Source organism: Suncus etruscus, chromosome 14 (genome assembly GCF_024139225.1).
Source record: "Suncus etruscus isolate mSunEtr1 chromosome 14, mSunEtr1.pri.cur, whole genome shotgun sequence".
Lineage (NCBI taxonomy): Eukaryota > Metazoa > Chordata > Mammalia > Eulipotyphla > Soricidae > Suncus > Suncus etruscus.
The window spans coordinates 93,824,116-93,847,532 of record NC_064861.1 but is presented as its reverse complement, the minus strand read 5'-3'; the positions used below and the strand labels follow the sequence as shown (position 1 = coordinate 93,847,532).

Sequence of the window (23,417 nt, the reverse complement as noted above, 5' to 3'; positions counted from 1 at the left end):
GCAGGGACATTAGCGTTGATCCCGGAGGTGGAAACTGACTGTGAGGCAGGGGAGGAGGGAAGGGAGGAAGATGGAGGAAGGAGGGAAGGAGGGAGGGAGGAAGGAAAGAAAGAGGGAGGGAAGAGGGACAGAAAAAAGGGAAGAAGGGGTCAGAGCCATAGCACAGAGGGGAGGGCATTTGCCTTGCATGCAACTGACCCAGGTTTGATCCCCAGATTCCATAGGGTCCCCAGAGCTCACCAGGAGCGATTTCTGAGTGCAGAGCCTGGAGTAATCCCTGAGCACTGCAGGGAGTGACCAAAAACCACACACACAAAAAGCAGGACCAGAGAGATAATACTGGGGTTCAGGCTTATGAACTGAGTTCATCCTCAAGTTTGGGGTGTGGCTCAAGTCTGGATGCTTCTACCTCTCTTCATCTGAGTGGCGCCCGGGGGAAGCAAGATGCACTGACCTTGAGACTGGGCACCTCAGACCCTGGTCTTGGGTCCGGATTGAACCCGGCTGCCAGATCCCCACTCAAGACTTCTTATCTGGAGTCCCAGCAGGTGGGTGTGTTTGACTTACACGCGGCCAACACAGGTTCGATCCCTGGCATCTCATATGGATCCTCGAGCACTACCAGGACTGATCCCTGAGTGCCTAGCCAGGAGTAACCCCTGGGCATTGCCGGGTGTGGCCTCAAAACAGAAACAAAACAAAGAAGGGAAGGAAGCAGGAGGAACAAAGGGAGGCAGGAGACAGGGAGGAGGGAGAGACAAGGATGAGAGGAGGGAGGAAGCAGGGAGGAGCACAGGAGAAGGAGCAGCCAGAAGCAAAGCCTCAGACACAGAAGCTTCTCTGGGGGGGGGGGGGTGTGGGTGGAGGGTCCCAGGAGAGAGAGAAATTAGGTCCCCCATGAGCTATATGGGAGCCCCAGTGTTTGGTCTCTGAGTCCAGAGCAGGTGAGGATGGTGCTAGGGGTTGGCCGTGCCCATGTGGAAGAGAGGAAGCAGAGGTGAGGAGGAGACAGTGCCCCTGGGAGGAGCAAGGAGGAGGAGGAAGACTCAGGGTCACACCAGGAAGCAGGAGAAAGGAGCCCAGAACAGTGCTCACACTGGGGAGCAGAGACCCTCAGGGTGGGGTGGGAGGAGGGAGGCAAGTCAGTTTGCCCTGTGTGGAAATCCTCAAGGCCTGCCTGGCAGAGGTGTGGGCAATGAGACATTCTCTCACTCACCTCCTGATTCCACCTGTACCGTGTAGGGGTCCCCCCTGGACTCCTGCAGCTCTGCCTCTGCAGGGAGAGACCCACAAATCAAAACCCTCGCTGTCAGACAGGAACAACAGAGACCGTGACCATGGGAACCCTCTGGGAAGTCTGGACAATGGGCGGTGGAGTCCCCAGAATTCTGGGAGTGCTCCCTAGTTTGCTGCCTGACATCCAGACTGGATTCTGTCCTGTGCTCTCAACCCTGCCCCCTTTGCTGTGTGCCCTGCACCCCCGCCCCTCACATGCTGTGCTCCCAGTGTGGGAGGATGATGAAGAGGATGAGGAGCAGCTCAGCTTGTGGCTGCCGAAACCACAACCAGGAGAGGGGACCAAGGTGTCGTCCCCTTAGTCTGGCTGCTGCCTTTGCACCTGGTTCCTCCCTGGAGCTCCCTCAGGTCTTCCTGCATCACTCACCATAAACAGGACGGGCCATGAGTCTGTTTGCTGTCACCTCATCACAGCTCAACTACCTGGCATATGGTGAGGGTTGAGGCAGAGGATTAAAAAAGAAAGAAAAAAAGAGGGGGCCCAGAGAGACAGCATGGTAGTAGGGTATTGGCCTTGCATGCAGAAGGATGGTGGACGGTGGTTCAAATCCTGGCATCCCATATGGTCCTGCCAGGAGCGATTTCTGAGCATAGAACCAAGAGGAAACCCTGAGGGCTGCTGGGTGAGACCTAAAGACCCCCCCCAAAATATATATAGATATCTATCTATCTATCTATCTATCTATCTATATATATATATATATATATATGGGGAAAAATGATAAGGGGCTGGAGAGATAGCACAGTGGTAGGTGCTAGCCTTGCATATGGCCAACCCGAGAGGGCCCAGTTCAATTCTCAGCATCCCATATGGGCCCCCAGCCTGCCAGGAGCTATTTCTGAGTGCAGAGCCAGAAGCAACCCTTAAGTAACCCCGGTTGTGGCCCAAAAACTAATTAATCAATAAATAAATAAAGGCTTTTTTTTTTTTTTTGGGTCACACCAGCAGTGCTCAGGGGTTCCTCCTGGCTCTACGCTCAGAAATCGCTCCTGGCAGGCTTGGGGGACCATATGGGATGCTGGGATTCGAACAACCATTCTTCTGCATGCAAAGCAAAAGCCCTACCTCCATGCTATCTCTTCAGCCCGAATCAATAAGTAAAGTTTAAAAAAAAAATAAAAAGAATAAAAAAATGGGGACCGCAGAGATAGCCAATGTGATCTTACTGCACAAAATCTTTCCATAAAAGTCGTCATTATCCTTGGAACAAGATGGAGGAAGTGAGTTTGTATGTGCCAGGCTTGTGCGGACAGTTTATAGGCCTCATCCTCCACCTGGTGCCAGGCCCAAACAGCCATGAGCTCGCCAAGAGGGTGCAGCAGTGTAAGAACCAAGATTCCCCCCCCCTTAAGTAACTCCAGTTGTGGCCCAAAAACTAATTAATCAATCAATAAATAAAGGCTTTTTTTTTTTTTTTTTTGGCTTTTGGCTTTTGGGTCACACCCAGCAGTGCTCAGGGATTCCTCCTGGCTCTACGCTCAGAAATCACTCCTGGCAGGCTCAGGAGACCATATGGTATGCTGGGATTCGAACATGCAAGGCAAAAGCCCTAACTACATGCTATCTCTCTGGCTCCAATCAATAAAAAGAGTTTTAAAAAAATAAAAAGAAAGAAAAAATGGAGGCTGGAGAGACAGCATGGAGATGGTATGTTTGCCTTGCATGCAGAAGGACAGTGGTTCGAATCCCAGCATCCCATATGGTCCCCCCTGCCTGCCAGGGGCGATTTCTGAGCATAAAGCCAGGAGGAGCCCCCAAGCGCTGTTGGGTGTGACCCAAAAACAAAAACCAAAAACAACAACAACAAATAAAAAAGGAAAGAAAAAAAATGATATGATAGGTCCTGACTCAGGTTCGATTCCCAACACCCATATAATCCCCAAACCCTGTGAGGAGTGATCCCTGAGCACAGCCGAGTGTGAGCCACAAACAAATCAACAGAAAAAAAATAATGAAGCAACCTGTTGTAGCTGGGTCTGTCTACTCTGGAGAAAGATGGTAACTCACTTCCTTCCGTGTAGACCCAACTTCTACTGCAGTGGATGTGAGTCCCAAAGCCCCGGGTTAGAGTGTTTGCCTCAAACATCCCCAGAGAGAAGATTCCTGGCATCCCATTTGGTCCCCTGAGTCTGCCAGGAGCAATATCTGAGCACAGAGCTAGGAGTAACCCCTGAGCACCACTGGGTGTGGCCCCAGAACCAACCAACCAATCAATCAATAAATAAAGATTTTCTGTTTGTTTTGGTTTTTGGGTCACACCCGGCAATGCTCAGGGGTTCCTCCTGGCTCTGCACTCAGAAATGGCTCCGGGAAGGCTTGGGGGACCATATGGGATGCCGGGATTCAAACCATGTCTTTCTGCATGCAAGGCAAATGCCTACCTCCATGCTATCTCTCCAGCAATAAAGTTTTTTTCTTTTTTTAAAGAAGAGTGTTTGTAGGGGGCTGAAGTGATAGCACAGCAGGTAGCGCCTTTCCCTTGTACATGTCCAATTTAGGTTCAATCCCCATCATCCCATCCGGTCCCCCAAGCCTGCCAGGAGAGATTCCTGAGCAAAGAGCCAGGAGGAATCCCTGAGCACTGCCCGATGTGGCCCAAACACCACAAATAAAATAAAAAGCAAAGCTTATAAATCTATAGCCCACCAGGTGGCCAATGTGATCTTACTGCACAAAATCTTTCCATAAAAGTCGTCCTTATCCTTGGGACAAGATGGAGGAAGTGAGTTTGTATGTGCCAGGCTTGTGGGGACAGTTTATAGGCCTCATCTTCCACCTGGTGTCAGGCCCAAACGGCCAGGAGCTCGCCAACAGGGTGCAGCAGTGTAAGAACCAAGATTCCCCCCTCCCCCCCACCCCGTTAAGTCCAAGATAAGGAACACTAGACTAAGACAAACCCACCCCCTAGTCAAGTATACTTTTCCACTTCTAGCTGAAGGGGAGAAAGAGTTAACTCAGAAATAAAACCAAAAATAAAATTTATTATTATTAAAAAAAAAGAAATGAAATCAAAGTTAGGTGACCTCCAAGAATAAGGAACTAGGGGGTTGAGTGAGCTTAGAGTATCCTCTCTGAAAAGGCTCCCCAGACAGCCAGGGTTCGAATCAGAGTAGCCTTAGACAACCCAAGTTGAGACAGAAAAGTCAGTGATAAATTAAGGCATCCAATCAATGAAATGATTGTACTGTTACTACTTGTGATTTCTAGATAAACTGCTTGAAGATCTGACTCAGGGTCCTTGGCAAGACTCCCTTGGTTGGATGAGTGTCAGACCTTGGTTAACTTAATAAACTCCCTTTTGCACCTTGCATTATTGGGGGTGGTCTTTGACTCTCCGTGCAGACATGAGTGTCAATTCGAACCCTAACAGCAGGCCAGGCTCAGCACCCCAGTGGGCAGGGAGATGGAGTGGAGAGGATTTAAGGGCAGAGACAACAGGGCAAACAGGCAGGCATGGCTGCCAGCGAAGTGATTTGAAGCAGACAGTTGTCCACAGTGGTCCAGTGGTCCTTGGCTCATTGCCAAGGCTGGTGGGCTTGGTGATGATGGGCTTTCCAGCCTGCTCCAGGTCACACCCCACTGGCCCCAGGCATTCTCCACACTGTAGAGCTCATAGGACAGTCTGTGGTCCACAGGCTCACCCAGTACTCTTGCCTTTCTGGATGGCAAATGTGTTTCAGAGATCAGAGATGCCGGCAGGATGGAGAAGCATTTTGTGCACTCACTACCCATGTGCAGAAGGGTAGACAAGAATTCAGGTTGTATGAAGTCCCTCAGAATGGGTGAGTGGTTAAAGAGACTGTGGTACATCTACATAATGGAATACTATGCAGCTGTTAGGAAAAATGAACTCCTGAAATTTGCTTATACGTGGATGAATATGGAGAGTATTATGCTGAGTGAAATGAAGCAGAGGGAGAGGGATAGACATAGAATAATCTCACTCATTTGTGGGGTATAAGAAAAATAAAGATAGTATGGTAAGGGGGGGAGAGAGTATGGTAATAATATCCAGAGACAATAGAGATGAGGGCCAGGAGGACCAGCCCATAGCAGGAAGCTTGCCACAATAAAGTGGTGAGTAGAGAAGGGTTAGGGTAGAGAAGGGTCCACTGTGACAATGGTAGTTGGAACTGATCGTTCTGGACTAGAACTGAAAGGGGGTAGAGTGGTAGTCATGCTACTTCTTCAATAACAACAGTGCGTGTTTCTATTAAATCAACAATGCAAGCAACAGTATCAAAAAGGAAAGCGAGAAATAAAAATGCCTGCCCCAGAGGTAGACAGGGTGAGGGTGGGAGGAAAACTGGAGACGGTGGTGGGAAATGTGCACTGCTGAAGGGTGGTACACATTTTATGATAGAAAATCAGAAACAGGGGCTGGAGAGATAGCATGGAGGTAGGGGCATTTGCCTTGCATGCAGAAGAATGGTGGTTTGAATCCCGGCATCCCATATGGTCCCCCGAGCCTGCCAGGGACAATTTCTGAGCGTAGAGCCAGGAGTAACCCCTGAGTGCTGCCCAAAAACAACAACAACAACAAATGAAAAAGAGAGGGGGGGGAGGGAGGAAGAAGGAAGGAAGGAAGGAAGGAAGGAAGGAAGGAAGGAAGGAAGGAAGGGAGGGAGGGAGGGAGGAGGGAGGAGAAAGAAAAGAAGAAAGAGAAAGAAAGAAAGAAAGAAAGAAAGAAAGAAGAAAGAAAGAAAGAAGAAAGAAAGAAAGAAAGAAAGAAAGAAAGAAAGAAAGAAGAAGAAAAGAAAGAAAGAAAGAAAGAAAGAAAGAAAGAAAGAAAGAAGAAAGAAAGAAGAAGAGAAAGAAAGAGAAGAGAAAGAAAGAAGAGAAAGAAAGAAAGAGAGAGAGAGAAGAAAGAGAGAAGAAAGAAGAAAGAAAGAAAGAAAGAAAGAAAAGAAAGAAAAAGAAGAAAGAAAGAAAGAAAAGAAAGAAAGAGAAAGAAAAAAGAAAGAAAGAAAGAAAGAAAGAAAAGAAAGAGAAGAGAGAAAGAGAGAAAGAGAGAAAGAGAAAGAAAGAAAGAAAGAAGAAAGAAAGAAAGAAAGAAAGAAAGAAAGAAAGAAGAAAGAAAGAAAAAGAAAGAAAGAAAGAAAAGAAAAGAAAGAAAGAAGAAAGAAAGAAAGAAAGAAAGAAAGAAAGGAAGAAGGAAGGAAGGAAGGAAGGAAGAGAAAAAGGAAGGAAGGAAGGAAGAAGGAAGGAAGGAAGGAAGGAAGGAAGAAAGAGAAGAAAGAAAGATAGAAAAAGAAAAGAGAAAGAATCAGAAACTATTTGTAACCCTCATGCTTAAATAAAATAAATATTTTTTAAGTAAATATTTTTTAAAATAAAAACTTAGGGGGCCAGAGAGATAGCACAGCAGTAGGGCATTTGTCTTGCACGTTGCCAATCCAGGGAGGAATTCTGGGTTTGATTCTAGGAATCCCAAATGGTCTCCCAAGCCCACTAGAAGTGATTTCTCCTAGCCCAGAGTCAGGAGTACCTCCTGAGTACCAACAGGTGTGCCCCCCAGAAATAGAATCCAGTTTACTGGTACAAGTCTGAGGTTCTTTATTACAGACATTATTGAAATCATATTTGTAACCAAGGTGTTTAAATAAAGATAATAATAATAATAATAACAATAATAATAATAATAATAATAATAATAATAATAAAAGAAATATACTGTTGAATCCCTCTCTTGGGGGTCCAAGACACTCCCTTCCCCAAGCAGTGATCTTGGAGACCGGAAATGATTTGTTTTGTTTATTCCACCAATGTTCCAAGCCTCGTGGCCTTATCACCAGGGCCTGTTGAACTTTTATGGCTGAATTAGTGTGGCTGGGAACCCCTCCCAGAACTTTGCCCTGGGAGAGGCTCTGAAGATTTTATCTCCTGATAAGATATAGTGTTGGCTGAGTGTGTGCCTGTGAAGGGGGGTGGGGGGGAGCTAAAAGGCAAAGTGCATGCGGGACATCTGGGTTCCATGCCAAGGAAGGTAAAAAAAAAAAGAAATACAATCAGGCTTCAATGAACCAGAGTGATAGCACAGCAGGGCAGGCATTTGCCTTGCATGTGGCCAACCCGGGTTCGATCCCAGCATCCCATAGGGTTCCACAAACCTGCCAGGAACAATCTCTGAACATTGAGTCAGGGGTAATCCCTGAGCACTGCTGGGTGTGCCCCCCCCCCCAAATTGGGTTTCTTGAGTGTGCATTGATGTACAGTATAAGGTTCAGGTAATAACAGGGGCTCATGTCCAAAATGAATGAACTTCTTTGAAGGGAAATAATTTCCAACATCTGAAAGGCATCTCACCTTAAAGGTATTTGGGGGCTGAACACTTACAGATCCATCCTCTTGGATTCAGAGACAGGACCTCATAGAAGATATCCAGAGAGAGGCTGGAGAGATAGCATGGAGGTAGGATGTTTGCCTTTCATGCAGAAGGACAATGGTTCAAATCCTGGCATCCCATGTGGTCCCCTGAGCCTGCCAGGAGTGATTTCTGAGCACAGAGCCAGGAGTAACCCCTGAGCACTGCCAGGTGTGACCCCCCCCCAAAAAAAAGATGTCCAGAGACAGGACCCCAACCAAGATGCTCCAGCCAATAAGGGATCCAGTGTGGAAGGGGCCACCCTGAGCTCTGTTCAGTTGGAGAAAATGAATCTGTGCAACCCAAGGAGGCTTCCGGCCAACAGTCATTCCTGCTTCTGAGGACCTATCAGCATCGGGCATTCAGTCTCTTGCCAGGAGCCCTGAGAATCCACTTCTAGCGTCTTCACCCTGATGATGAAGATGTAATAATGCACCATGTTTCTGCTTGCAATAGGGCGTGTGTAACTCTAATTCTGAAGCAAAGCCTTTGTTTGAAAGGGGATGTTTGTTCTCAGGCTGTATCAATGGCCCAGCCCCAAGGTAATGCCCCAAGGTAATCACCCACTAAGTGATGTCAAGTTGCTGAAGTGGCCCAATTCGCCAGCTCTCAGAACACAAAGCTGCCTAATATATGGCATTTGACACCTCCAAACTTCACAGTTCCTGACAACCCAGTAGGAGCAGTAAGGTGAACCTAGCTAAAACCCTAAACAAAGGTGTTCCTCAGACTTCCTCTTACTGGTAAACGCTTCTTTCTTAAAAAAAATTTTTTTTAAGTTAATATCTTTATTTAATGGGGCCGGAGAGATAGCATGGAGGTAAAGCTTTTGCCTTGCATGTGGAAGGACGGTGGTTCGAATCCTGGCATCCCATATGGTCCCTGGAGCCTGCCAGGAGTGATTTCTGAGCATAGAGCCAGGAGTAGCCCCTGAGCACTGCCGGCTGTGACCCAAAAATAAAAAATATATATCTTTATTTAAGCATTATAATTACAACCATGTTTGTAGTTGGGTTTCAGTCACAAAAAGAACACCCACCTTCACCAGTGCAACCTTCCCACCACCGATGCCTCCACCTCCCTCCTCTCCCGCACTCTCCCTGTATTGAAGACAGGCATTCTATTTCTCTCACTCACTACCATTGTCACAATAGTTGTTAGTGTAGTTATTTCTCTAGTTGCACTCACCACTCTTTACTCACCACTTTGTGGTAAGCTTCATATCATGGCCTGTCCTTCCAGCCATCATCTCTATTGTTTCTGGGTATTATTACAATACTGTTTTATTTTTCTTAAATCCCACAGGTGAGTGAGACTATTGTGTGTCTATCTCTCTCCCTCTGACTTATTTCACTCAGCATAATAGTTTCCTTGTCCATCCATGTGTGGAAAATGTCTTGACTTTAATTTTTCCTGATGGCTGCATAATATTCCATTGTGTATATGTAACCATAGTGTCTTTAGCCACCCATCTGTTGTCAGGCATCTGGGTTGTTTCCAGATTCTGGCTGTTGTAAATAGTGCTGCAATGAATATAGGTGTGCAGAGGCATTTTTGTATTGTGTTTTGGTGTTCCTGGGTATATCCCTAGGAGTGGTATAGCCTAACCTCCTCTTTTGATATGTAAAAGTCCACCTGTTTTACTAGACCTTCCCCCTCCTGGTTTTGGGAAATGGTTTGAATAAAGAAAGGAGTTCTTGGGCCGAGGCAATAGTATAGCAGTAAGGCATTTGCCTCGCACTTAGTCAAACCTGGGTTTGACGAACCTGGGTTTGATTCTTGACCTTCCATAAGGTCCCCCAAGCCTTCCAGGAGCGATTTCTGAGCACAAAGCCAGGAGAACCCCTGAGCACCGCTGGGTATGAACCAAAAAATACCCCCCCCAAAAAGAAAGGAGTTCTGGCTTTGGAGAGGGGGACAGAGAGACCACATGGCAGAGAGAGGCCATGAAGCAAAAATCAGGCTGACTCCAATGAATCTTTTCCCTAATGCTTGGTGTATTATTTCTCTATCACTACCCTGATTCATCAGACCCATCCAAATAAGGGGTTAGAAACATGGCCTGGGGTGGTCTCACCAACTTTAGAATTTTTGTTGTAGTTGTTGTTGTTTGCCACACCTGGTGGTATGCAGGGGTTACTTTTGGCTCTGCACTCAGAAATCGCTTCTGGCAGCAGGGACCATATGGGATGCTGAGGATTGAACCTGGGTCCGCCCCTAGTCAGCAGCATGCAAGGCAGACACTCTACCTCTGTGCTATCTCTCCAGCCCATGGATTTTTATTTGACAGGAGCACAGCAAATTAGCTGGGAAAGATGTGTCAATGCTCACTAAATTCAGGAGTGAAAACAATAAAACAGAAGGCTCTGCTAGCACCAACTAGTCCAGTCAATTAGTAACAAAGTTGTGAAATACGTATTCTAATGAGCCATATGAAATAAATTATTTTGTGCCTGGTAAGAGGGAAGGATTGGTGGGGTGGAATTGGGGATATTGTTGACTGGAAGGTCATGCCAGTAGTGGGATTGGTTTTGGATGGAACATTGAATGCCCAAAACCACTGTATTATAAACAGCCCTGTAAGTCACCGTGTTTAAATGAAGTTTCAAATACTACCAAAAAAAACTTAAAGAGGATTTTTGGTTCTCCCAAAGTCTTAGCTAAGGAAAAACAGAGGACTGCATGGCATACTATGCTTTAAAAATACACAGTACAGGGGCCGGCGAGGTGATACCAGTAAGGTGTCTGCCTTGCAAGTACTAGCCAAGGAAGGACCGTGGTTCGATCCCCCCAAGCCAGGGGCAATTTCTGAGCGCTTAGCTAGGAGTAACCCCTGAGCATCAAATGGGTGTGGCCCAAAAACCAAAACAAACAAACAAACAAACAAAAAATACACAGTACAAGAACTGTCTTTGCCCACTTGCAGTCATTTTCTTTGTGTATTTCTTAGGGTACATGCCTGCTACATGCAATACTGGCTGGTTCACAAATTTTTGAATAAAGTTGATCAGACCTGTACACTCAACCTAAATGAATATTGGTTTCTTTAAAAAAGAAAAGTTAAGGGGCCCGGCGGTGGCGCTAAAGGTAAGGTGCCTGCCTTGCCTGCGCTAGCCTAGGACGGACCGCGGTTCGATCCCCCGGCGTCCCATATGGTCCCCCAAGCCAGGAGCGACTTCTGAGCGCATAGCCAGGAGTAACCCCTGAGCGTCAAATGGGTGTGGCCCAAAAACCAAAAAAAAAAAAAAAAAAAAAAAAAAAAGAAAAGTTAAGAGGCTGGAGCACAGCAAGTAGGTAGGACATTTGCTTTGCATGTGGCCATCCTGGGTTTGATCCCCAGCATATGGTCCCTTGAGACTGTCAGGTGTAATTTCTAAGTACATGAGCCAGAAGTAACCACTGGGTGTGCCACCCCCGAAATAAAAATTAAAGTTAAAACTTAATCATGAGGGGGCTGGAGCAATAGCACAGAGGTAGGGCATTTGCCTGTGCATGGCTGACCCAGGACAGACCTGGGCTCAACCCCCAACATCCCATATTGTCCCTCAAGCCTGCTGGAGGCAATTTCTAAGCACAGAGCCAGGAGTAACCTCTGAGCATCACTAGGTGTGAAGCCCCCCCCAAAAAAACCTCAATCATGAACAATTTATATCTGAGGGGGAAAAAGATGTATTATGGACAACCTTGTAACCACAGTGTTTAAATAAAGTAATTTTAAAAAGTTAAGTATTTTGCTTTTGTTGTTTTATTGTGCCACACCAGGCAGTGCTCAGAGATCACTCCTAGATCTGTGCTTAGAGATCATCCCCTGGCAGGCTCCAGGAATCTCTATGGGGATGATCGAATCTGGAATCAAGTTTTGGTTGAACCCATGTAAGGCAAGATCCCTCATGGCTGTCCTCCCACTCCAGTACCTTATTAAGCTCTTGTAGTGAGCACACGGGTTCCTACATTTAATTAATTAATTAATTAATTAATTAATTGGTTTTTGGGTCCCACCTGGCAGCACTCAGGGGTTATTTCTGGCTCTACGCTCAGAAATCGCTCCTGGCATGCTCAGGGGACCATATGGCATGCCAGGATTTGAACCACCATCCTTCTGCATGCACGGCAAAAATGCCTTGCCTCCATGCTACTCTCCATCCCAGGGTTCCTACATTTATGGGGACAAAACCATGTCAAATGCTCAAGAGATAGTAAATAGCCTACAAGGGTCATAAACTCATAAAGATAATCAACACCCCACACGGCTTCTTTTCGTCCTCCCATTAAGGGGCAAAGTCCATTCCGAAGAGAAAGAGAAATACGGGGAGGAGAAAGTAGTTCAGGTACACAAGTGGGTCGAGAAGGGGCAGGGAAAGATATCCGGGCCCTGCAAAGACCGACCATAGGTGGGGAAACCCACAGAGCATGGAACCTTCTAGGCCCAGCCGGGGGCTCTGGAGTGGACCGATCCTTCTGGGTAAGCAACCCCCAATGGCCAGGGCAGAGAAGGGACCTGAGGGATGGGAAGGGGGTGGCTCTTCACCTGAGTTCACACACCAGCTACATCACATCCATAGAACATATGAGTACATGTGTGAACTTGGATACATAAACCTAGTGCGTTCTCTCTCTCTCTCTCTCTCTCTCTCTCTCTCTCTCTCTCTCACACACACACACACACACACACACACACACATACAGCTCCCTTCTCCACCCATAACATCCCAGGTGTGGTGAACTGGGACCCCCATCCTCTCCTTCTTGTTTCTTCATTCCTAACTGTCTGACAGGACCCACTCATGCCCACCCTTGGCACACATGTTCTTTGTATGACCCAGAAGTTCTAGCCACTGATCTCAAACATCACCAGGGTTCTTCCTAGAGAACCAGATTCAGGTTCTTTCTCAGCTGTCTGTGCCCCCTCCCAACCCCAGAGTCAAGACTTGGCATTGGGTCATACAATGTCCAGCACCTGTCCCTTCATCACTTGTATGTCATATGTATGACAAACTCAATCACGAACTTTGTTTTTTGTTTGTTTGTTTGGGGGGCCACACCTGGTGACGCTCAGGGGTTACTCCTGACTCTGTGCTCAGCAATCGTTCCTAGGTTGGGGAACCATATTAGGGGATCGAACCACGGTCCGTCTAGACTAGCGTGGGCACTGCAGACTCCTTACCGTTTGTGCCACTGCTCTGGCCCCTCTATCATAAACTTCATAACTGTGAATTAGGGTGATTCAATGAAAGCATTTATTTATTTAAAATAAAAATGATGGGCCCGGAGAGATAGCACAGTGGTGTTTGCCTTGCAAGCAGCCGATCCAGGACCAAAGGTGGTTGGTTTGAATCCCGGTGTCCCATATGGTCCCCGTGCCTGCCAGGAGCTATTTCTGAGCAGACAGCCAGGAGTCACCCCTGAGCACCGCCGGGTGTGGCCCAAAAACCAAAAAAAAAAAAAAAAAAAAAAAATGATGGAGCAAGAACAATAGCACAATGGGGAGGGCACCTGCCTTGCATACAGCCAACCCACGTTTGATCTACAGCATCCCATAAGTCCTCTGAGCCTGCCAGGAGTAACTCCTGAACACAGAGACAGGAGTCAGACATGAGCATCGCTGGGAATGCCCCCCCACACCACCAAAATAAATAATTTGAATTTGAGAGGACTAAAGAGAAAGTACAACACATGGCCAACTTGGGTTCAATCCCTGGCACCCAGTATGGTCTTCTGAGCCCACCAGGATTGCACTATCTCTGAGTGCAGAGCCAGGAGTAAGTTATTTGTATAAGCAGGTGTGATCCTAAAATCAAAGAGTTTGAGCATGGTATACATATATATGTGACAGATGGCATATGCATTCATATAAGCAACTTATATATAATACTATATATAAAGAATACACATAGAAGTTAAATATTGGAGATCAGAGATAGCACAGAGGGAAGGGAGCTTGCCTTGCATGAGGCTGATCCAGATTTGATCCTTGGCATCTCATGTAGTCCCCTGAGCCTGCTAGGATTCCTGAGTGCAGAACCAGGAGTAACCCCACAGTGCACTGGATGTGCCCCCCTTCCATAAAAAACAAATCCTCTCCCAAATTAAACCCAAAGATTTTAAGCTTGAATAACCAGATCCTTGGCACCTAGAAAGGGTGCTTGAAAGGGAAGAGAAGGTCACAGCAAGGTTGGGGAAGGTCAGAGATGGGTCTGGTGGCTAAGGCCAGACTGGAAGAGGTCCAGGCTGGGACTGGGAGGGGAACAAGATAAGACCGTGTCTCCAGAGTGACCCGTACACCTGTGTCCTCTAACCTGTGTGGCTGTTTTTGTCCTACCCCATTCCCCTTTTCTCTTCTTCAGTCTTCGGGCTGGCCTGTGGCATCTGCCCGGCTTCAGGCGAGATTGCTATTGATGCACGTTTTTTGGAGTATTTTGAGGGTGCAGAAGCTATGCTGTTACTCTCGGGATTCCCTCCCAGTGCCACCGAAGTCAGCTGGTACCGTGACACCAAAGTCTCTGAGCCAAACCTCATCTTGAGCCATCTTCCACCCTCCAATATCTGGCATAAAGGTCCCCGATTCAGTGGCCGGGAGAATATCACAGAGGGCAGCCTGCTCTTCAGCTGGGTCAAAATCCATGACACGGGGAACTACACGGTGAAGGTGACCAGCCCAAATGGGGACCAAACAGCCACAGCCTTGCTGCGCGTCGGAGGTGAGTGAGCGGGTCAGGTTGGCCTGTCCCCAAAGAACACAGGTAGACCTGGGGTGAGTGAGTGCCCTTGGCTATAACCAGTTTTTACACTATCCAAGCTGATTCTTCTTCATTTTGAGGAGAGCACACCTGACGGTGCTCTGGGGTTACTTCTGGCTCTGTGCTCAGAAATCACTCCTGGCAGGCTCGGGGGACTGTATGGGATGCCGGGGTCGAACCTGGGTCCTTCCTGGGTCAGCCGCATGCAAGACAAATGCATTATTTCCACGGTTCAGGTTTGGAGCAGGACAAGTCAAACACGGGCAGTTGCCTGCATCTACACAGCCTCATGTCACCCCTTACTTCTCAGCCCCCAAGAGGTTCTCTCCCAAGGCCCCAAATCTGTGGAACAATTGGCAGCATCTCCCATCGAAACAAAAATAACAAAACAAACCAAAGCAACACAAAAAATAACAAAAGATTTTTTGACCAAGCCTTATGGGATGGAATACGCTCTTATTTGTTTTGTTTTGAGGTCACACCCCGAAGTGCCTAGGTATTACTCCTGGCTCTGCAATCAGGGGTCACTCCTGACCATCATTCCTCTGGGAACCGTCTGGGATGTCAAGGATAGAACCTGGACTGGCTGCCTACAAGGCAAATGCCCTATCCACTATGCTTTCCCTATGCCCTATGGAACATATTCTTGGTATATGCGGGTCTTGCCTCTATCCCAGACACCTTGTGGAGGGTGCTCTGAGTACAGTCAAGAGTGACCCCCCTACCCACCCCTCCTACTGTCCCCAAACACCACAAGTAGGTATGCTCCCCTCCTTTAACGCCAAAATAAAGCAGTAAATTCATGCATCCGCCATTGAGAGGAGCAGATCTTGGGAAGAGAGAACCCAGCTCTAATTCTTTTCCACCTTGTTTTCTTTTCCTGCTTTTCCCCCAGAGTATTTCACCACTCCTGTTCTCACAGTCAACACCAGCTCAGCTGTAGAGCTCTTGGATGTCGTTGGTGCCAGCTGCAACACCAATGCCACCAAAATTGAGTGGCACTTGTCAGACAGACCGGTGGTCAGTAACGATCGAATGACGCTTTCCCCAGACAACCGGACCCTCGTCATCCATAGGATCAGTCGCTCTGACACATGGCTTGACTGTGTGGCATCAAACTCTTTAGACATGACTAAAAAGGGTTTTGCCAGCCTGTCTGTAGCCTGTGAGTATTCTGAGGCTGTGGAAGTGAAGGCCGAGAAGACCTGGGGACTGGAGCACTCAGGCGGGCAGAGTTGGTGACGGGAGAGCGTGGAGGACCCACTTTGTAGTAGTCAGCCTGCTTTGGAATCCCAGGCTCCTCACACCGCAGAACCCCCATTGCTCAAAACCCCAATCTCTGCGACTCAGAATGCAACTGGTCCATGGAAGTGGGTGACTGAGGTTCTAGCTTTGGAGGTCTAGAGGATGTTTAGCCACTCCTTCCTTCACTCAGCGTGGAAGTTCAACTTTCCCTTTCCACCTCTCAGTCTGGAGCGGGTCTTGCACTCTCCTCGGTCTCCGTTGCATGCTGGGCCAGGACAGGACAGGAAACCTTCTTTTCTCCCCTACTAACCGGCTAGAGGGTTGGAACCAAGACATAGGACATAGGGGCTGCCACAAAGAAGTTCCATGGAGGAGCTTCCTGGGCTGGAGGCAGGAGAGGGTAGGGGGTGACGATGGGGCGGGGAACACCTTATATGTCCTAGAGAAGGCCAGTAGAGTCTCCTGAACTCTCCCACCCTCTCTTCTGAGCCTCCTTTTCCTCCTCTGTAAAACAGGTTGGTGCACAGGTGATGGTGGAGGCCAGTGCAGGGGCCCTGGGATAGTCAGTCGACTCCTACCCTAAACGTATTTCATTATCACAGTCCAGTTGAACCCTGGGACTGGGTTGTTCTTTTCAAACTCAGCTTGGTGGGTGCTGATGCCTCCCCTCTGCTAGGAGGTAGCTGGAGTTGCGGGTGGGGGTCCCTCTGGCTGGAGGAGGTGTTTTCCTATGGGTGAAGGTGATGAGATGACTTTCCCAAAGGGGAGGGCCAGAAACCAGCCTTCCATCTCCTACTTGTCTCTGCAGATGGTCCCGACTCTTTGAGCTTCTTGAGCCAACCTTATAACTATGAAGGAGTCGTGACAGCAGACATAGGCTCTCTGGTGAACATAGAATGTATGTCCTACTCGGTGCCAGCTCCCACGTACCGTTGGACCCACTACAACACGCCCCTGAACGTCTCGGGGCAAAAGGTGACCATCCGAAATCTGACCGAGAAGCAGCTGGGCCGATACCGGTGCACGGTGCAGAACTCCAGGACCCAGATAACCATCTACAAGGACGTATGGATCAATAAACCCCGTGAGTACACCAATCTACCTTCCTATGGGCCACCCTCCCACACTCTGGGGCTCAGATTTCTTTATTTTTTTTATGATTTGGGGCCCACACCCGGCTATGTTTGAGGCTGGAGCCTGGCTCTGGACTCACGAATAGCTCCTGGTAGTGCCGGAAATTGAACTGGGGTTGGCTACGTGGAAGGCAAGCGCCTTCCCTGCTAGATGATGGCTCTGACACCTGGGGTTCAGATTTGTAAGGCTTTCCACCTCCTTACATTTCTCCTAGACTGTATCCTTTTTGGAATGGGGGCCTCCTTCTTGCCCTCCCGCCCTCCCACACACATCTGAGTCCCCCACTGCCTCCTCCTGGATCATAGACTGGGATAAGGTCACCAAGGCTGACCACTGACTGGACGCATCTCTCCTGTGTGCCCTTAACAGGAGACGGTCCATTAGCTTTCACCAGCAGATGAGAAGAGCAAGGCAAGGGGGCAGCTGAGGGCCATGGCAAGCACAAGACTGTTCCCTGCAACTGTCTTCATTCTTCTTTCATGTGGTTTCCTGCCAAATGGAAAGATGCCAGTCCTGGGCCTGGTGTTGGGGTGGGAAGCAGAGATGTGTTGAGAGAAGAGTGAGACACAGAGCCTGGAACCCAGTGCCCTGTTCCCCTCCCAGCTGGGCCAGGAACTGACCTTCTGCTCAGAGTAGCATCAGGTTCAGCTCTTTGAAGCTGTCAGTCATTGTGGAAGGAGAGTATGGGAGCCTGCAGGGACCAGAATGTTGCACTGAGGGATCTCATCAGTGCAACAGGACTCCCAGATACTGATACGGGCAATAACCATCCTATTCACTTTTTACTGTTGTTGTTGTTGTTGTTGTTTTGGGGCCACATCCGGCAGCAATCAGGACTTACTCCTGGCTCTGTGTTCAAAAATTATTTCTAGCAAGTTCTGGGGACCCTATGAGGTGCCAGGGATGAAATCCGAGTTGATGTGGGCGAGGTGCTATCGCTCTGGCCCCAACGTGTGTGTGTGTGTGTGTGTGTGTGTGTGTGTGTGTGTGTGTGTGTGTGTGTGTGTGTGTGTGTGTTTTGAGGTTATGACATATTCCTTGGCCCAGAATCAAGACCAGCAGTTTGCTAAAACTGTTGGGTCTCAAACAGGAACCTAAAGAAATATCTTTCTATAGTCTGTTGGCCATTTCACAATTTGGTAAATGTAATGGTCAATTTATTAGAAAGAAACATCTAAAAAGAAAAAAAAAAGATGCATCCAGTGGTGTTTTAGGGAGTACCAAACAGTTCTGGGCTCAGATGATTCCTGGAAGTGTTCAGGTGACATGACGCGCTAAAGATCAAACTAGGGGCACCAAGGAAAGCGCCCACCTTAGTGCATTACCTCATCATTCCCTACACATCAGCCCCTTCCTGTTCCATTACCTCATCAATCCCTACACATCAGCCCCATCCTGTTCTGCAAGACAGGCTGGGCAAGCTCTTGGTTCTGATCGCCTGGTGTTCAATCAGAGCTCAGCATATATTAGTTAAAATGAGCTTACCCCATGATCAACAGGCACCCTCCCCCAGGCCCAGGCACTCTCCATACCCTCATGGCTCATGGGCCTTCTCCAGAGTTGCCTGCAACATCACACACTTCTCGGGGCTCCCTTTGAACCATCCTCTCACTCATGAGAATTTCCTCTCCTACCCTCAGTGGTTGGGGTGGGCCGGTCCCATTCCCTGCTGAATCCCCCTGGAGTTTTCTCATATTGCATGCCTGGAAACTCCTCATATGACTGGCACTATGGGATCTTGGGGGGGGAGTCAAGATCTTGGGGTGTGGGAGTCAAGAGGTGCCATCTCTGATGCTTTTCACCTATCCTTCCAGGGTATGTTCCTGATACTAAAGTTTTACATCTCGGGAAGCCTGTGGTGGTGGTGCTCATTATGTTGGCTGTCCTGGGTGGCCTCTCACTCTGTGGAATGCTGATCTTCATCCTGATTGGCCAATGCTCCAACAGGTACCTGTTGCCCATATGCTCGAAGGCTACGGATTGGGGACAGAGACCCACTCCCAGGAGAGCCAGAGTGGGATATGCCTGAACTAGGCTGTAGGGTCAAGTTGAGGCTGACAGATGGATCCTGTGACTAGATGATTAAGGTGCAGTGAGGAGATGTAGAGTCCTCTCTATCTCCAAGGGGCTCTGTGGGGCTTCTGGAACATTGTTTTCTCTAGTCCAGATGAACCAGGTACATGATAGTTACTTATCACCAAGCAGAAATGGGCAAACAGGTAGAAAAGCTCAATTGTGATGGTCAGCAGTGTTGCATTAAATAATTAGCGATGGTGCTGGATGGAGAAGGATGGATGGAGGGATTTTTTTTTTCTGCCATCCCAGGCCATGTGGCTCCACAATCAGTTGGCGGGTCTCAGGTTTAGGTGAACGGCAGAATTAGACTCATCCAGAGACAGGCATCAGGAAGCATCAACTTTATTCATGCCCTATCCACCACATGTGTGGCCTATATCATAACCTTTCAAGCATTCAGCCTTTCTTAGCTAGCCCTGCATCTTAACTCCTTTCAGCCATCTTCCCTTTGACTTCCATGCTGGCAAAAGACCAAAATGACCCTAATCCCCTCTGGTCAAAGCCTTATCTACCTTTTTCAAGACCCCTCCCAGGAATCGGTGGGGTTTGCAGGTAAGGTCAAGTTACCTAGGAAGAATGGGTGGGGATGAGGCTTCAAGCAGGTTGGTTACAGCATTGACCAAATTCGAACTTGACCAAGGCCGATCCAGGAATGGTGTCCCCAAGGTGATGGCTTCTCCAGTGTCCTGGGCTCCCACCTGGGAGGACAGGAAGAGAATCACTGGCCTCCAAGGGTACTGTGGAGGGTGGTCAGTTCAGTGAGCAGAGTTCTGGGTAGAGTAGACCCAAGTCTCTCCACCTCTGCACCATCAATTCGTGAAGTCAAGTGAGGAAGAGGAGGTGAGATGTTGCACCGCAGGTTCTACCTAGGCGAGTATGATCAACAATCTGAGTTTTGACTACTCCTGGAGTCATTTCGGAAGAACAACTAGAGATGAGAATGATTCTCCTACCAGCCCAGAACTCTCTGGAATGTTCTGGATGTGCCTTCCTTTTTTATTTTTTAGTTTTTTATTTTTTGGTTTTTGGGCCACACCTGGTGACGCTCAGGGGTTACTCCTGGCTATGCACTCAGAAGTCACTCCTGGCTTGGGGGACCATATGGGACGCCAGGGGATCGAACCGCGGTCCATCCTAGGCTAGCACTGGCAAGGCAGATACCTTACCTCTAGTGCCACCGCCCCGGCCCCCCTTTTTTATTTTTGAGAAATGTATTATCCTTAACTTGACCATCTCCACTCCCCCCCCCTTTTTTTTTTTTTTTGGTTTTTGGGCCACACCCGGTGATGCTCAGGGGTTACTCCTGGCTATGCGTTCAGAAGTCGCTCCTGGTTTGGGGGGACCATATGGGACGCCGGGGGATCGAACCTCGGTCTTTCCTAGGCTAGCGCTGGCAAGGCAGACACCTTACCTCTAGCACTACCATGCTGGCCCCATCCCCTCCCCCTTCTATATTCTATATTCCAGAGGCATTCAGGAGTTACTCCTGGTAGGCTTGGGGGACCATATGGGATGCCAGAGATTGAATCCAGGTTGGCTGTATGCAAGGCAAAAGCGCCCAACCCTCTGTGCTGTCACTTCGGCCCCATCATGGACTATTTTTAATGATCATTCCTTTTTTGTATTTTATTTCCCCCTTCCCTCTCCTTCCTGCTGCTGCTGCTGCTACTGCGGCAGTGACAGGTCACAGGGTTGAGGCTCACTGAGGTGATAATCCATCTAACTCTGGTTCTTCCACTGTGCACGGTACCGTCTGTCTGTCTGTCTGTCTGTCTGTCTCTCTCTCTCTCTCTCTCTCTCTCTCTCTCTCTCTCTCTCTCACACACACACACACACACATGCGCACACACACACACAGTGGTTGCACAGGGCCAAGGAGGGGTGGGATGTAGGGAATAAAGTCCATACACTGTTCCACAGACCCTGCCGTCCATTGGGACTCTCTCTGCCTCTGTAGCAAAACGGGCACTTTTGCCACTGAGACCCTTCTGGTGTGACTTCTACCCAGATTCCTCTTATAGGATGAATGGGGCCACACAAGTATCGACCTCAGAGCTACAAGTACAAGACACACAACACACAAGGTGAGGTGAGGTGACTGGCAGAGAGGACCTGGAGGCGACCTATGAGACCTGCCCGCCTAAACCCAGCCCGGAGTCCAGCTGAAGGGCTCAGCCATGCCCGTCTGAGGTCAGGAGATGGCAGCTCCTCGGAGCTCCCACCTAGGACCAGCGGTATGACTTTTGCAAACTTGGCTACTGGCTGCTGCCTGTCCCAGTCAAGGGGGCCACTGAGATTAGGTGGCAGGTCATGCTCGAATTCAAACTCTGCTTCCCTGGCAGCCAGTGAGCTTCCAGCCTTTTCATTTCCTTATCCTGCTGCAAGCAAATCAGCTGTACGGATGAAGCAAAAAAAAAAAAAATGCTCCCAGTACTGCCAATGACCAAGAAATGGAACCACCTGGAAGTGGAGAGTGACTGTCATTGTTAGAAATGACAGTGGGGCGGAGGTGGGATGTTTAACTGATGTTCAAAGTGCTCGGAGATTGATGAAACACAGATGGTAGGTGGCAAAGCTTCAGCTGATCCACTAGAATGATGAAGAGGTGATGATGATTGATACAGATCACAAGTGGAGCACATGTGAATGCCTTCAAGAGTTTTGTATGTACCCCTGAGTGTTGTTTCTGTGTGATAAACTGCCATTATCATCAAAAAGAAAGAGGAAAATTAAAATAATCTGGGACATGTTTAGGTCCCATCATGCCATTCAGTTTTTTCTTCCAGCCTGACATCATTCATGTGCCCCCAAATAGCTCCAGATGTACAATTCCTTGGTCGTACTTTAGCACAGAAAAAGGGAGGGAGGGAGAGAGGAGGGAAAAACAGAGACTCAGCTGACTAAATCCACAGAAGCCAGGCAGAAATTCATTTGAGATGCCTCCTAGGAACAAAGCAGAGAGAACAGAATCTGGAATAAGGCGAAGTTTCAACTGAACCGGTTGATAATGCCATAGAAACTTGTCACATCTGTCTGTCAGGCGGCCAATTTAAATATCAGACGCTGGGTGAAAAACAAGAAACAGAAATCACAGTTGTGCTGTCCACTAGATGGCTCTCAGGTGACACCGAGTCCCACAAGATTTTCACAAGCAGGGGACGGGTCCCCTCCTCCCGATTTCTCCATTTCTCAGGTAGCTGTGGCCTCAGGAATTGGAGCCGGGAATTAACTGCAGGGAAGGAAAATTAGTCCAAGTTTGGGGACTAAACTCACTAAAAATAATTTCCAGAAGGAAACCCAGAGTGAAATAAAAGGTCTCCCTTCATTCCAGGTGTATGAAGGAAAATGTGAAGACTGGATTCTGGGGGCCGGGGGGGGAATGTGGGAGCACATATCCTCAACACTCCCGATGGAGAAAGTGAACTGTGGTGGTGACCCCTCACCCCAAGATGGAGAGGTGAAGGGTCCAGCCCTGCTCTGGGTCTGGCACTTCTGAGGTCTTTGCATCTCAAAGGCTCCCAGCCTTGGAGCTGCTTTTGTTTGGAAACACAGTGATACTGATTTTTTTCATGCTGTCAGGACTTCACCAATAAGCAAACCAGCAACAGGAATCGAGTTTCCTTCTTTGCACTGTCCAGTTCGCCTATTAAACTTAAATTTTAAAAAAAGTTTATAAAATTTTGTTTTGGGGCCACACCTGGTAGTACTCAGGAATCACTCCTGAGGGTTTAGGGTGGATAAGGGGGGGGGGCATGAAGTGTTGGGGACCGAAGCAGGGTGTATGTAAGGCAAGTCCCCGATCGATCCCGCTGTATGATTTCAACTCACTCTGAGAAAATGAGCCAACTCCCCAGGAACTCTAGATTGCTCCTTGTTCTAGGCCCACAGTGCTCGAGGAGGACTCCTGGCTCAGAGCTCAGGAGACCTAAGGGATGCAGGATCTCGGGGAAGGTAAGCACCCTACGTGGCTGTCCTATCTCTCTGCCCCCGTGGCCCTCGATCTTATCCACAGCCTAGAAGCTGGCAAAGAAGGCCCCCCAAAACTACCAACAGCCTGAATGCAAGTAGCAAACCTCGAGGGCCACCTTGCCCCCGGCACATGCGCACTAACGCCAAACAGAGCCAGCGCGCAGATTCACGACATTGCGCACGCGCCGATTCACGCGAGCGTCGACTGCGCATATGCAGATCACGCAAGAGCCCGACTTTGCGCACGCGCAGATCACGCAAGAGCCCGGCTTTGCGCTTGCTTTACCCCCAAATCCCTTTCAATTCCCAGCAACCGCACTACGAAGGGTAAAACAATATGGTCCATCATCCCTTAGAAAGCCTCCCGTAACTCCACAAAAAAAATAACACTTCCGGCTGACGCAGTAATGGCGGCAGGCGAGGAGAAAACACTGCAACGACTACGCGAGACACATGTACGCAGGCGCAGAAAGAAAGCCGCGCAAGGCATTCTGGTAGTTGTAGGCAAGGGGCGGGGAAATACCGAAAGCGTTCCGCTGGGCATTCTGGGAGGTGTAGGTCAAGAGGTCTCGGCAGCCGTAGTATTTCAAGCGGA

At 48.5% G+C, this 23,417-nt stretch overlaps 1 protein-coding gene and 1 non-coding gene across 2 annotated transcripts; both read left to right on the top strand.

Moving 5' to 3' along the window:
* Positions 1-1,680: 1,680 nt before the first annotated feature.
* CEACAM18 (CEA cell adhesion molecule 18) lies at positions 1,681-23,153 on the top strand. Its single transcript, XM_049787584.1, has 7 exons — positions 1,681-1,729; positions 14,006-14,359; positions 15,294-15,632; positions 16,452-16,727; positions 18,592-18,724; positions 22,974-23,046; positions 23,133-23,153. The coding sequence occupies exons 1-7, from the start codon at positions 1,681-1,683 to the stop codon at positions 23,151-23,153; spliced, it is 1,245 nt and encodes a 414-aa protein (XP_049643541.1).
* LOC126029333 (small nucleolar RNA SNORA2/SNORA34 family) lies at positions 17,816-17,953 on the top strand. The gene has a single exon (XR_007502948.1). It is a non-coding gene; the product is annotated as a small nucleolar RNA SNORA2/SNORA34 family (small nucleolar RNA).
* Positions 23,154-23,417: the final 264 nt, after the last annotated feature.